The sequence below is a fragment of the Suricata suricatta genome, chromosome 13 (genome assembly GCF_006229205.1).
Source record: "Suricata suricatta isolate VVHF042 chromosome 13, meerkat_22Aug2017_6uvM2_HiC, whole genome shotgun sequence".
In the NCBI taxonomy this organism is placed as follows: domain Eukaryota; kingdom Metazoa; phylum Chordata; class Mammalia; order Carnivora; family Herpestidae; genus Suricata; species Suricata suricatta.
In genome coordinates, this window is record NC_043712.1 from 33,152,939 (window position 1) to 33,168,452 (window position 15,514).

The following is a 15,514-nucleotide window of genomic DNA, read 5'->3' on the forward strand; positions in this document are numbered from 1 at the left end:
AGATAGCGCCGGAAGGGCCTCTTCTCCCTCTTTTCTCCTGCCTGCGTCTCAAGAATAGACCTGGACCATGGACAGTCTTGATGATGGAAACCACATGCTAAGATGCTGGGGAAGGGCAGAGGAATTGTGGTCTTCCATGATGAGCAGTCCAGGACCAGGAAGGACAGACTATCTCTAGAGCTTTTTTGGGTTTTGGGGGTTTGCTTTTGTTTTTTTGTTTTGTTTTGTTTTATTAGCAAATGTCCTCCACCATAGGGGTTGAAGAAAACTTTTGTGAATACAGGAAAGGGCAGGTAACAGAAGATGGTCCATCTCCTGAAACATAAGTGATTTTCTCTGGTTATTGTCAGTAAGTCACAAATAACTCAGTGCTATTGTCCAGTTGTCCAGGGGTGGGGTCACTAAAGTTGTCCCACAACAGAAAAAAAGAGTTTTTTTAATGTGAAAAAGATAGACATCTCTTTGTGCCACATTATTTTGGGTTTTCTACTATACAGAGGCAAATGTAATCCTAACCAAAATAGGAGCTTTGCCACTGAATCACTGTGTGACCTTGGACAAGACAGATCCTTTTCTGGGACACAGCCCTTTGTGCCTAGTTGCAGAGATGGGTATGCAGGCAGCTTGCAGGATTCTGAGACTTGATGCTTCTGCCTGGCTGACATTCATGCCCTCTTCTGTTGGGAACAGGACATTAATGTTTCTTTAGGGAACTGCCCCTTCCCACCCTCCATCCTAGTAGTTAAGTGAGACTGACACCCCCTCCTGGGTCCAGTGGTGAACATATGAACTGGTGCTCAGCAGCTGTGAGGTGCACAGAGCTGGCTGAAGGAGACCAACCTCATGTGTGGAGCTACTGGTATAATGCACATGCGTATGCATCAACTTACAGGCTCACGGGTAGGCACTCTTCTTGGATCTTCCCCAGGACGCGTTGTGTGTGCCTGGCCATGGATACAAAGCCTGCCTGCCATAGACTGTGCTCCTTTCTGTACCCATATCACTCTGTCCCAACACTCCAATGTGTTTTGACAGAGCTGGACCTCACTGAGCATCCACTTATGTTTCTATATCAGGTTGCAAAATTATGAAACTGAGGCCAAGAGTGAGTCAAGGACCAATCTGGGGCCCAGGAGATGGGCAGAATCCAAAGGATAAGGAAGGGCTTTGGCCTTGTAGGCCAGGGCTCAACACATCCTGAAAGAGTTTACATGGTGATGAGAGACTCTAGCATCCCAGGGGGCCCCTGCCCACCTCTCCATTGAGGGGGGTCATTTTCCTCTCCACAGCCTCACATGTGCCCAGGTGCACTCACTCACACTGACTTCTCAGGTGGGGACATGGAGGCATGGCCAAGAAAGAGTAGACATGGGGGAACTTGCAAGAGAGAGAACAGAGAGAGGTTGGAGGCAGCTCTATCATGGGGCAGTAGCTTCCATTTCCCTAACTACCTGCTCAGTAGGGAAGTCCCTAAGGTTCCAGGGTAGCTTTGAGAGGAAGGACTGGGGTTTTGCAGTCCACCTCTGTGGGCACCTGGAACTACAATGAGCCCATAGCCCCTAGTGTGGACAGTGGCTACAGGAAAACAGGTCAGGAGGTAGGTCAGTGACAGGCCAGGGGACAGGCAATGCTGGGTGGGGGACAGGTGAGGAGGACAGGATATCTCTGGTGTGTGTGGAGGGGAAGTAGAAGGGGCCCACTGTGAGGCCAAGGCTCCTTCCAGGCTCCCCATCCCTATGACTTCATTCATGCTTCTTGGGATCATCTCCAAAACAAATGACTTGCCCCCAAGTCCTTGTCCACTTTTGGGGAACCAAAAAGTATGCTGAGGCTCTATAATGGCTGCATACCTTTGAGGAGGTTGTCTTGACCTTCTGGACTTGAGTTTCCACATGTGTAAAATGGGAGAAAGCCTACCTCATTCCATCATTAAAAATCATAAAGCATAGAAAAATCCAAACTGATGCAAAGTCAAAATGCAAATCAGGTAAAAGAAACAGGAGTCAATGAAGTCAAGGAAGGAATGTAAGCAGTCCATCCAAGTGCCACAGAAAGCTACTAACAAATGTGATCTGGGACAGTTAGGCGGTTTAATCTAGGAAGAGAAAATCAACAAGGTACATGGCAAGATGGAGACTTCACAGGGAAGGATCATAGTCTCACAAGATTAAAGGGGCCCCCAGGAAAATTGAGGAGTCCTGGAAGATTTTCCTCAAAATGCTCTAATTTGATCAGGGAAATTGCCAGACAGATACTCAATCAAGACTGGGTAAATTCTTTGTTGGCTGCATGGTTGCAATGATCTTACACTTTGTTAAATGTAGATAAACTCGACCATATATTTTGATTATTTCATTTTCCAAGATGAAGTGCCAAACATGCTTATTGGAATTATGTCCTCTGAAGTACTGGTCTCTATTTTAAGTGGCCCATGCCCGTGACCCGCCAGCCCTGCTAACCACGTGGAACTCCCCTTTCACCTCTGTCCTCTTCTCCTGTCCACATGGGCAGGAACCACACCATGTCCTGGTCACTGATGAAGTTACAGTGCTGGGTAGAGAGCAGGGATGGGTGGATGATGGACAGATGGATAGAGAAGGAGTCCATTAAAATGAGCCTTTATGTGGGGGTGGGCTGAGGCTGTCACAGGTACAGGCCTTGGATGGTATCCACGGAGCGCTTCCAGCTGTCCTTCCAGCGCTGGGCCTCCTTCACCTGCCATGTGTTGTCGTCCTGGATCTTCTTCAACTCCTCTTCAAATAATGCTAAGTATTTCTGGGAGCAAACCAGCAGGAGGGGGGCAGATGAGGAGGGCCTCCTGGACCCTGGTTCCTGAAGGAATGCTGTACCCCACTAGCGGGTAGCTTTTAACCCACTCCAGACACTGACAAGAGTTTCCACAAATCACTTCTCATGTAATCTGCCCAGAAACCTGTCAGGCAGGTCCAGTTTATAGATGGGGAAACTGAGGCTCAGAATCTTGCCTGGGGTCACCCAGCTATAAAGAGGCTGAAGAGGGACAAGGACCCATCCCCTTGATTCTGGACTCTGCACCGTTCCTAACTGCCATCCTGCGCTGTGGCCTCCTTGGAGCTCAGGGGACTTGGCTTCCTTGTAAGGCTGATTCCTTCACACTTTGAGCCCTTATTGAACTTGGCAGAGTTGTCCCTTCTGCCCAAGGCTTGGCATGGTGGCTAGGGAAGGGCATGGCCTCTCCTCCTATGGGGGTCAGTCTATCTTGTACCGTGGGCAGGACAAGGTTTCTCTCTGGGCACCAGGACCAACACTGCCACAGGTATCTGGGTGCACCCTCCTCATCAGGCAGACCCCAGGGGTGACTAATAGGCACTGGGCTCAAAATCTGCCTTTGTTACTTCATAGGGGCATGAGGGGAACACATTTCTTTAAGCCTCAGTGTCCTCATCAGTACCAGGGGGACAATTCATTTCCTCATGGGGCCATTATGAGGAGTCAGTGAGATGCCTCAGTAACTGTCAGCTGCTCCACCCACCACTTCCCACTGCTCCCATGGCCTCATGTCTCTTACTATTGTCCCCTCCCTCTGACTCAACTGTTTCTCCAGAAGGTCTTCCTTCATCCCCAATTTGGAGGGGTGTCCCTCAGCTGGGCTCCCCTGGCACTGGGGCTCATGCCCTCAGACCCACACTGTTGCTTGGGCCTGTGCATGTTAACTGCCCTGAGTGTTGACACTGCTCTGGGGCACCCTGGCAGTTGTCACCTGCTCCATGGGCCAAACATGCCTTGTGACAGGAAGCTCCCTTCTTCCCAAGGCAGCCAAACTGGGCTGCGCTGTGCTCCATCTCTGGACTCACCAGGTAGACGGCGTCTCGGGCTTCCACGGCCGCCAGGTGGCCCAGGGTCGTTTTGGTGGTGGTGATGGATGGCGTTTTCCGGAGGAGAATCTTGTTTTGAATGGTGACTTCAGTGGGCTTGATTCCTGGCCACTTCCTACAAATAAACATGCATGTAAAAGTTTGCCACACTGTCATCATCCTTCACAGCGCACCGTCCAACCCTGGTGGAAAAGTTTAGCATATCTTTGGCTTTTTTTTTTTTTAAAGATCATGTTTTAAAAGTCTTCATTAAAAGAAAAATCTTCCTGAGCATTCAACATTAAGCTTCTTCAAGTTCTTTTTCCTACGTTCGCACTGGATCCGTGTGAGAGAAACGCCACGCTTCCAGTTGTCTCCCTTTTGCAGGCCTCAGTCTCCTCAGCAGTGGGCCAGCCAGGTGGCCATCATCGATTCCGCGCCCATTTTTCCTACCATGCTGGGCAAATCACTGCCTTACTTCTTCCAGAGTCACATTCTTGGGGCACAGGGAACAAGGACTTTGACAGCTCTCAGCACACACACAGTGCTTCACAGTGCCACCAGCAACCCAAGAATGTGTCCCATACTGGGATGGGCCCCCCTTTCTTTGGTGGCCCTTTTGTGGCTCCCTATCCAGGGGACTAATAGCTGCTGAGCTCCTACTATGTGCCAGGTGCATTCTGAGTACAATCTCATTAAACCATCTCTTTATAACACCATGGCAGGTGGGCTGCCATGCCCCTTTCACAGGTGAGGAAACTGAATCTTAGAACAGAATACCTCTCCAAGGCTTACAGTTGCCCCTAACTATTTCACTGCATCGTGCTCCAGTGAATGCAGCCATTGGTGGTACTCTCCAATACTCTTGGCTCTTACCTGCTGCCCCGCTCAATCAGGGGCTTCTCACTTTCTTCCTTCAGGGAAAGCCTAGCAAGTTTCCTCCGTATGAGGATCGATGTCTTCTGTTTGGTGGGCTCCATCCCTGGCAAGCAAAAGACAGGTTATGACCATAGCCTCACACACAGGCTGAGATCAAGGGGGTTTCCCCCGACCTTACGTTTAGAGGGATGAGGGCTCGCTCCCTCCCTCCTGACTTGGAGTGTCCAGTGGGAGGCAGAGCCCAGCCCCACAGAAAAGCTGAAAGCACCAGATCTGAAGGCCCAGTGGGTGTTGGGGGGCTGGTGACGGGAGGTGTGATTTAGGCGGTCTTCCCTGCTCCAAAGCCCAGAGCACGATGCTCTGACCTTTGCACAGTTTCCACAAGCCTCCAAATAAGCTTTGTAGACCTTTCTTTGGCTAATACTAGCTCAAATGTGTTCTGAACTATCCCTGGGGCAAACACATTCAGAGTTGTCCCTCTGATGTCTGGCTCGCTGACCTGTCCTTTCATGTGCCTTCCTGACAGGGGTGCACCAGCAGAGTAGTGGCCAGCAGGCAGGAGCTGCCCCGATCTGCCGGGAGGGCAGGACCAGGCTGCTTGGCCCAGAAGCCAGAGCTGCAGCAGGAGGGGCCTTCCTGGGGCTGGAACAGGGGTCTTCCAGCCCCACAATTCCTTCCAAGTTACCAGGAGTGCCTTCCCTGCTGGCTGCTCTGTCTGGTCTCCCTCAGGCCTCATCTCTAGTGCCTTTGCAGGCCTCGCTTTCCCAAACAAGGCCTGCACTGGACAGAGAGACGTCCAGTATGGGAAAATGACCAGTACCTCAAAATGCATTTACATCATGACCCAAAAAGTCCACTTTTAGGAACCTGTTGCCCCAGAATAGAGATGTAAGGATGCAGATGTTCCCTGAAGCACAACTAAAGGAGTGAAAAATTGGAAAGGGCCCAACATTCAACAGCAGGGGACTAAGGAATAAATTACAATGCGCAGCAAGTGACAATGCTCAAGATGGTTGACTGGCTTGGCCAACATCTACCCGAAGGTGAATTAGATCATAGAAGAGCACACACCCTGTAAAACACACACACACACACACACACACACACACACACACACACACAGGCCTGTGTCCAAAAGGAAAGGATTAGAAAGATGGGACAGCAAATATTAAGGGCACTTAGTTCTGGGTGGAAGGACTGTGTTCTTCCGTTTCTTTGTAATTAAGACTGAGTTTTTCATTTTTACTATAGAAATGTATTGTCTTTGTAATAAAAACTTCTGAGAGAGAGTACATGCGTGAGCAAGTGGGAGGTGGGCAGAGGGAAAGGGAGAGACACGCTCCATGCTTAGAACGAGGCCTGATATGGGGCTTGACTGACCTTACAAACCATGAGACTACAACCCGAGCTGAAATCGAAAGTCAGATTCTCAGTCTACTGACCCACCCAGGCACCCCAAAAACTTTAAAAAATAAATAATATATTTTAATCACTCACTACTTAAGTAAATGATAATATTTACTATATGACTTAAATCTTGGGGTACCTGGAAGGCTCAATCGGTTAAGTATCAGACTTTGGCTCAGGTCATGATCTCATGGTTGGTGAGTTCGAGCCCCGCATGAGGTTCTGTGCTGACACCTCAGAACCTGGAGGCTGCTTCAGATTCTGTGTCTCCCTTCTTCTCTGACCCTTCTCGCCTCCCACCCCACCTTTTCAAAAATAAACATTAGAAGCGCCTGGGTGGCTCAGTCGGTTCAGTGTCTGACCTCGGCTCAGGTCATGATCTCGCCATTCGGGAGTTCAAGCCCCACATTGGTTGGGCTCTATGCTGACAGCTCAGAGCCTGGAGCCTGCTTCAGATTCTGTGTTTCCCTCGCTCTGCTCCTCCCCCACTCATCTCTGTCTCTCTTTGTCTTTCAAAAATAAATAAATGTTTAAAAAAATCTTTAAAAAAGAAACATTAAAAAATTAATCTTTATATAGTTATAAAAGCAACACACATATTAGAGAAAGTTTAAACATCACCTAATGGGGAAAAGAAAAAATTTTAGGATATCACCTTTAGATTTAGAAATAAATCACCTTCCTATCCATCAGAGATGATCATTGTCAGCAGTGTGGGACCTGTTCCTCGGGTTCTGTCTTTCTCATTCTCTCCGTCTCTTGTCTCTCACACAGATTCACATACATATATGTGAATATACATGTTTATATTATATATGCATTTAAAAAAATGGTATCATAGATAAGTACTAATTGTCAACTTGTTTTTTTCCCTTTACAGTATTCCTTGCTGACTGTGCACGTCAGCATGTGTAGACACACTGACCCCCTTTAACACCTGCGCAGTATGCACGTGTTCATTGGGACTGTAATTTACTGATCCAATCCCCTACACATGGATGTTAGTGTTGTTTCCAACTCTTTGCAATATCAAACAGTGCTGTGATGAATATGCTTGAAAAGATCTCTGTGGAAAATTGTGTAAGTATTTCTGTCGGATAAATTCCTAGGGTTAGAATTGCTGGGTGAAAGGCATACACGGTCCGAATTTTGGCAGGTTCTGACAGAGGGTTCTGCAAGACAGGGATATTGACGTACTCCTCTCCAAGGGTCTCATCAGGCCTGGTTGTCGCTCAATTTGCAAACCTTGCCAGGCTGTTGGGTGAAAAATGATATCTAACAGTGTTCACATTCTCATTACTCATCATCAGGGAGGTCAAACATCTTTTATATTCACTGGACATATGAACTGCTTCTCTTTTTTGAATTGCATGTGTTTTTCCTTTGCCTCTTTTTAAACATTTAACCTCTGCCACAGGGATGTTAGGTTTTTTTCTGATCTATAGCCTGTTAGGAAAATTTGCCCTGTTGTCTTTCAAGTTTTTGACAGTTTTCCTTGTTTTTGTTTTGGCCACGGAGGAGTGCCAGCCGTTGCTTTCATGGCTTCTGGCTCTCATCTCATACTTAGGGAAGCTGTCCCTACTCCAAGAATATGAAAATATTTACTATTAGGGTTATTTTTTACATATAATTTTTGACCCATTTGAGATTTACATTTTTAATAATTAAAAAATCCCACCTTACTGTTAATGAAAACCAAAAACCATCAGTCCTCTGGGTAGAGAATCTGGTTTCATTCCGGTGGAGTTGGGGAAAAGCAGATGCCCTGGGCCCATCTCCCTCCACCTCACCCACCCCCTGGGGCTCAGGCATAAGGTTGGTGGCACCACTTACTTGGAACCCGGACGTCGTCGATGGTGACCACTTCATCCAGCTGCAGAAGGAACTTCTCGGTGAAGCTGGCCAGGTTGGCTATGAAAGACCGGCCATACTTCCTGGTGAGTTCCTGCAGGAAACATGGAGGGGAGGGGGCTGCTGCCACAGGGAGAGGGGCTGGCCTCCAAAGGCCAGCTGAGGGTGGACTTGGGGAGCCAGCAGGTGAGACAAGACCAAAGCCAGGAGTCAGCTATGTCCAAGTCAGGTGGAGTCTGGTCCTCAGACAAGAGGCCTCTCCCAAGAGCTGACTGAGCTCAAAGATAGGAAATGATTTAGAAGTGGCCAAGCTGGACACCTGGGTGGCTCAGTCAGTTAAGCGTCTGACTTCACAGTTTGTGAGTTCGTCCGAACTCAGCATCAGGCTCTGTGCTGACAGCTCAGAGGCTGGAGCCTGCTTCGGATTCTGTGTCTCCCTTTTTCTCTGCCTCTCCCCGACTCTCTCTCTCAAAAATAAATAAACATTTTAAAAAAGAGGTGGCCAAGGAACACCCACAGACCATTCGCTAAACACAAAATAAATAGATGTGGGTCTTGAAAAAAGTTCTCATTAGTAATTTTGTAATCAATTAATTTAGAAATCAAAAGATGCAAGTTAAGCCAGGCAATAATGACCAGCAAGCCCTATAAAACCTGCAGGCTTTCATGCCCCATTTGGCCAGGTGCCAGCGAGAGTCCATGCTCAGTGCTGTTGCTGGACTGTCAGTTGGGGGTCTCTCTGGGGCCGGTACAGCCCTCAGCACCCAGGCTGGGGAGTCGATGGGGCCACTGACCTCAAGCTTCTCCCTGGTAGTCATAACCACAGTGTCTAAATCGTCCTGCCTTTTCTCTTCCACTTGACACAGAGACTCCATTTCTTGAGTATGTTCAGGATGTCCGAGATTTTGATGGAGCTTCTGGGCGTTTTCATCCTTCAATCAAACAATCCAGAAATCAGTGGGGATTTTGACCTGGTCTCTAGGTGAGGGACAGAATGTCAGGGGCCCATGTCCTCTCCTAATAATGGCCATAGTCAGACTTGATGTGTGCTCTGACCTGCATGTGTGACAGGTCATGGATGGGCAGAGGAGGGCAGAGAAAGCAAGATGGGGGCATGCCTGGAGCTGACTCTGAGGGCCGGGGAGTGGGAGAGCTGAGCAGCAGCCCCAGCATAACCAGGGCCTTAAGTCCAGTAAAGTCAATGGCATCCATGTCTCATGGCTCCAAGGACCAGGTAGATCATTGTTGCTGACGCCAATGGCCACACTCCCATAGAATCAGCAGACCCACCCATTAAATCCAAATAGGAGTTTATTGAACACCTTCTGTGAAGAAGAAGATATTTCTCCAATGCCCTGTGTCCCTCAGCCCCCATCCAACAATGCCAGCCTGGCCAGTTCAATCTATGCCTTGCCTACATCTCTGAGCTCCCAGGGGCCCTTGGTCCCGGAGAAGGAGGACTGGCCCTGGGGCTCCCACCTTCCTTATCTCTAGCTTCTCCTGATAATTCCAGAACTGTTCCCGGATCTCTTGGGCAGAGGTGCAGAATCTTTTCCAGTGGTGTTCTTTGAAGTTCTCCATCACCAGCCAGCAGACCTGGGGCAGCAGCTCCTCAAATCTCCTCATCTGGGCCCGTAATTCTGTAGGAGTGGGAGGTGGGGGCCCAGGGGAGGGAACAGAGCAGAGCCAAGGTGCTGAAGTGATCTCTCCCACAAAGCCCCAAGGCAATTTCCCAAAGAGAAGGAATTGGTCTACAACGTGGTAACAACTATCTCATCAAGAGGGGTCCTGTGGTCAGAGCAGTACAGAAAATACTGGATTACACAAATTCAAAGGACTTCTTTTCGATACTCAAGATACTTTGATACTTCCCAGCTCATGAAAAGTGCATGGAGTCTTGAGGAATCTGTTTTATCCATTATCTCCTCAAAGACTGCCTCTACCCTGGTCCCTTTCTGTCCCTAGGGACCCCTTAGTAGCTCTGTCTTAGACCTATCTTCTTATCCATATCCGGTTACCTCTCTCCCAGACTGTCATCTCTTTGCTTTTCTGCATTGTGTTTTGGATATTTTCTGATAGTAGAAGCCATTCACAATTTCAAATTTTCGACTATTTATTTTTCTAATATAGAAGTTCTGTGTGGTTTTCTTTCCTATCTATTTGGTCATTTTCATAGTCTCTCACTCCTTTCTTATATTTCCAGTACCCTTTTTAATTTAATTGTAATAAATACATTATTTTATATCCTGTGTCTGGTATGTTCAGTATCTGAAGTCTTTACTGATCTCATTCTGCTGCCTCATGCTTTAGGAGCCTTTTCTGTGTGTGTGTGTGTGGTTTCTTTGTTTACTGTGAGCTCTTATTCTGGAAATTTGATTTGTGAGAATCCTTAGAGGCATGAATTGAAGGTGGGTTTCTTTTCTAGAAAGGATTTGTGGTGTCTACCAGATAACCACCACCAACTCATGATCATTTTAAGCTAAATTATCAGCTGGAGGTGTTTTGGATGATCCATAAAACAAAATCAACGTCAGGCACAAAGGCCATTTTATAGTTATGGATTCTTACTGGATTTCCCTTCTGCTTTACCCAGCGCCGAGTTGTGTTACTAAGGCAATTTCCTTCTACTTGCAGCTGCTGGTGGTGGTGCAGGACAGTGGAGGGGGACTGGGTTTCTGTCTCATTTGCCCCACTCTGCAACTGGAGCCCTATGGGGTCCCAGTTTTCTGTGGCTTGTATCCTTCCAGACTTTCCACCATGGGTGGTCTGGGGCTTTGTCTCCTGTTTCCAAAACCCTTGAGGCCATGAAAACAAAGGTTCAAGCTCTCCTGGAAGTCAGCAATGCCCTTAGGGCAATGTGTTACTGTTCAATTTCTCTCTTGGAGTTCCTATTTTCACTCAATTTGGGAGCCTTGTGTGTTTCTTACTTTATGGCTAGCTCATCAATACATTTAAGAGTTCATCCCAAAAATACTATATCCAATACTTGTCAGTGTTTTCAGTGGGAGAGCTGGCCAGGATCCTGGACTCCCAAACTGCAGTAAGTGGAAGTCTCCTGAGACTCTTCCAGAAGGGATACCATCTGCAGCGTTTCCCAAACCCAGGTGACCATTGAACCTTTCTTTTGAGGAAGGTCACATAGGATGGGAGCCCACACTTCCCAGGGGGACATTCTGAGCTAGAGAGACAAAATTCTATAGTAGATTCAATGCCAGTCATTTGACAGCCACAGTAGTGAGAGCCACCACTGACTATGTCCCCTGTATATGGCAGGGCTGTGTGGTGGACTTAATCCTCAAGAAAGCCTTGCACAGTGAGTGTTGTCTTTACCTCCAGTTTACAGACAAGGAAACAGGCTCACAGAAGTGAGGTGACTTGGTCAGGGTTGTGAGGCAGGGAGATGGCAGTGCTGGGCCTTGAAGCTAGGTCCAGCTGTCCTCTAAGCCTCTCCCTCTTCTATCCACGCTGCCCCTCAACCAACACAGCAGGCCTGTGATGAGCCCTCAGGTTCCCTGCCTTAGAAGCAGGAATAATTAGGACTTACAACTGCATCAAACACGTGTGGCTACGGACAAAGATGCAGACAAACGTGGAGATATGGGCAAAGGTGGCCGCTGGGCGTGTTTTCACAGCCTCTTTAATGTCATTACAGTAAGTGTAAATGGCAAGATGTATTCTACCTGCCTGTTTCCATGTCCCTATTCTCCAGGAGGCTGTGTCTATCAGGGTCATCAGAGCCCAGCATGGGTCAGGCATTCAGTCGACACTTAACAAATATCTGTGGAAAGTTTCCTTCAGACATTCAAATACAGAGTTACCATGCGACCCAGCGATTGTACTCCAAGTTATACATCCAAGAGAAAGGGAAACATATGTCTACATAAAAGGTGTGTGTGAATGTTTGTAGAAGCAGTATTCACATTAGCCAAAGGTAGAAACAAACGTCTACCGATGCAGGGGAAACAAAATGTGGCACATGCACACAATGGAATAAGAAGGAGCCACATAAAAGAATGAAGTACTGACACGCACTACAATATGGATGAACCTTGAAAATATTATGTAGAATGAAAGGAGCCAGTCACAAAAAAACCACACAGTGATTCCGTTCCCATGCAAGCTCAGAATAGGGAAGTCTAGAGAGGCAGAAAGTAGTTGAGTGGTTGCTTAGGGCTAGGGCAGTGATGGAGGGACAGGATTCTAAAACTGAGAAGCAGGGATGGTTGCCCAACTCTGAGGATACACTAAACTCCACTGAACTGGACACTTTGTGTGGGCACATTGCGTGGTATGTGATTATCTCAGTAAAGCTGTCAAAATTACCGGTACAGCAAACAAAACATTTTTAGTGATACAAATCACCAGATTTCTCAAGAAAAGTGATTTTTTTTCAGCGTTGTTGTGTCTCCGGGTTAAATCTGATCAATGTTTTTTACCTAATTCTAAGATGCCAGCTTTCCACAGGGAGGCTCCTGTGCACCGCCACCACCCCCCCCAACAGTGACCTCCAGGTCAGGAGGGCACTCTCCAGGCTGTGAGGCCCAGGCTCTGCTCAGTCAGTGGCACGTGCCACACCCTTGACCTGCCTGCGCGCCTGCCGCCCGGACCCACCTATGAGGCAGGAGTTATGGTACTCGTTGGTCTGGTCGTGGTACTCCAGGACCTTCTTACAGATGTTCTCGGCGCACTGGTCAAAGTTGTCGTACATGCAGTCAGGCCTGGTGACTGAGTGCTTCTCTTTGCGGTAAAACTCCTGAAAGGGAGGTTGGCGGTGTCTGGGCAAGGATGCTCGCTATGGGCTCTGGCCTGTGCTCCTGCATCCTCCACTCTGCTCTCCACACCTCCTAGCCCTTTCTCCGGATGGCACCTCTGCCAGCCATGCTCATCCTACCCAACTGCCTTTTTTATCACTGACAATATCCCAGAACGCAAGGCCTAAGTGACTGAAAATGGCAAGGCTCTTGTTTGTCCTTCAAGACCCAAATGGAATCTCATTCCAATGACCAGGTTGAGAGCTTTCTATGAAGTACCAAACTAGGTACTAGATCAGAGGCCACAAGTATGGAGGACTCAGAGCCCCTGTTCTGAAGGATCTGCAGCCCCGGGGGAGGCTGCCAGGAATGCGTCCAGACACCCCTGTGTGGAGTGTGCTGGAAGTGGGCATGGAGTAGCTCCCGCAGCCCCACCTGTCTCTCTGCGGTGCCGCCATGTCTGTCACCCCATGTGGCATGCTGGCCTCCCAGGGATGGAGACTGGGCTTGTTCTTCGTGGCCCATCCAGTACTTGACATAGAGTTAGTGTCCAAGAAATGTCTGGTGGCTCAATAAATGGATAAATGAATGAACGATGTTTAATTTTTAGGATTAAGAAAACACCGCATGAGGTGACAGAAGTTAGGTCCCTGTGGTTGTGGGAGCTGGACTCCCCTTCCCTGTTTCACCCACAAAGCCATTATCAGCAAAATACAAGAGGCAGAGGCAGCTGGGGACATGCCATGTGCCAGCAGCCAGTCCAGGGGCACGTAGAGGCCTGTGGGCAGCAGCCCTCACCTCCACGACATTCAGCAGATGCTCGTTGCTCTCCCAGAGAAGGGTCAGGATGATCCCTTTAAAATCCCTGCAAGACACAAAAGACAGATGCCTGAGGGGCCTTGTCTAATCACACCGAATGGTGTGGACAAAACCAAACAGACAATATTCAGTGTGCTCAGCAGCCCAGCCAGAATCGGTCAGTTCATGTGATGCCCAGGTGTGTTCTCACCTAATATTTCTCTTTGTCTAGTTTAAGGGCTCTTGTCTGTGACAAGCTAGATATGGCCCCTTCCAAGAGTCTATTCTCTTTTGGCCTCATTACTCATTGTAGCTACTTGCTCCCATGCTGGGACCTTTGCACACAGTGATTACTCCCCAGAGAACATGGTGAACTTTCCTCTGGTCACATTTGCTCCTACTCTTCCTCAGATCCCAGCTTGGTGGCAATTCCTGACCATCCTGGTCTAATGCTTTCAGAGTGGTCCTCAGGCCCACAGAGGGATTTGGGACTGATTTTTGTGACACCTGATTAAACTCTCTCTCTCTCAGAAGATGGCAAAGTCCACCTAGACAGACTGCATGTGTCTAGTTTTGCTCACCATGGAACCCCCAGGCCTACTACAGGGTCTACACTTATTGGTGTCTCAGTATTGGTTGAAAGAAGAAAGAATGGTTTCTCATAATTATTAATCAAATAAGCAGGACTTCCTGAAGGACCAAACATCTCCTTCTGGTACCTCTGACCTTTAGGCTGACTCTGCGCACGCCAGGGCTTTATTAAAGAAATTTACACAGATAGGTGGATATTCCTAGACAGTGAAGTCAATTTTCTCAATCATAAGAGTGACATAAGGGAAGGGATAGATGTATTAGAATTCAGTTTAACTTAGAACCTTAATAAGATGGAGGACACTTAATTTTTCACAATTTCTGTGAAGTGATGCCGTGACTGTTGTACACACACATTGCTGGCCAGTTTCTAAAACATTATGTATATAGGTCACTCACTGTTTCATTTTTAAATTCACTCATCATAATGAGAAAATTAGAGTGAGAAAATTAGAAATACACAGAAAAGCAAAGGGGAAAATGAATGCCAATATTTTATTCTATTTCCTTCCGGCTGCTTTTAAAGTCAGTTTGGAATTAGGTTCCTATGTATTTTACATTCTGTTCACTTGTTAAGTGTTCCCCCACATTAAGATATCTTTTTAAATGGCTGTGTAACACCGTCGAGTATGTAAGCACCATGGTTTGCAATCCTCTATTTTTGGACTGTTAGGTTTTCCCATTTTTAAAAAATCTTCCTCTTTTTAAATCTATTTCTTTAAATTCAAGTTAGTTAACATACAGTGTTGTATTGGTTTCAGGAATAGAACCCAGTGATTCATCACTTACATACAACACCCAGTGCTCATCCCAACAAGTGCCCTCCTTAATACCCATCCCCCACCACCTGTATTTTAAGAGTCTCTTATCGCTTGCCTCCCTGTCTTTATCTTATTTTTTCCTTCCCTTCCCCTATGCCCATCTGTTGTTTCTTAAATTCCACGTATAAGTGAAATCATATATATTGACTGACTTATTTCACTTAAATAATACATTCTAGTTCCATCCACGTTGTTGCACATGCAGGACTTCATTCTTTTTGATTGCCAAGTAATATTCCATCGAGTGTACCACCTTTTTATTTTAAATAGTTTATTGTCAAATTGGTTTCCATACAACACCCAGTGCTCTTCCCCACAAGTGCCCTCCGCCATCACCACCACCTCTTTTTCCCCCTTCCCCCTTCCCCTTCAACCCTCAGTTCATTTTCAGTATTCAATAGTCTCTCAAGTTTTGCATCCCTCTCTCTCCCCAACTCTCCTTCCCTCTTCCCCTCCCCTTGGTCCTCCATTAGGTTTCTCCTGTTCTCCTGTTAGACCTATGAGTGCAAACATATGGTTTCTGTCCTTCTCTGCCTGACTTATTTTGCTTAGCATGACACCCTCAAGGTCCATCCACTTTCTT

General features: G+C 47.4%; 1 protein-coding gene across 1 annotated transcript in view; it reads right to left on the reverse strand.

Moving 5' to 3' along the window:
* Nucleotides 1-2,071: 2,071 nt before the first annotated feature.
* Nucleotides 2,072-15,514, reverse strand: part of CCDC180 (coiled-coil domain containing 180) — a 70,636-nt gene continuing 57,193 nt past the window's right edge. The window contains exons 34-41 of the mRNA XM_029919652.1: nt 13,520-13,586; nt 12,582-12,723; nt 9,450-9,610; nt 8,765-8,902; nt 7,953-8,064; nt 4,710-4,815; nt 3,834-3,969; nt 2,072-2,775 (exon numbers count right to left, since the gene is read on the reverse strand). Of these exons, the coding sequence (XP_029775512.1) occupies nt 2,644-2,775; nt 3,834-3,969; nt 4,710-4,815; nt 7,953-8,064; nt 8,765-8,902; nt 9,450-9,610; nt 12,582-12,723; nt 13,520-13,586 (994 nt within the window). The 3' untranslated portion in view covers nt 2,072-2,643. The remainder of the gene's footprint in view (nt 2,776-3,833; nt 3,970-4,709; nt 4,816-7,952; nt 8,065-8,764; nt 8,903-9,449; nt 9,611-12,581; nt 12,724-13,519; nt 13,587-15,514) is intronic.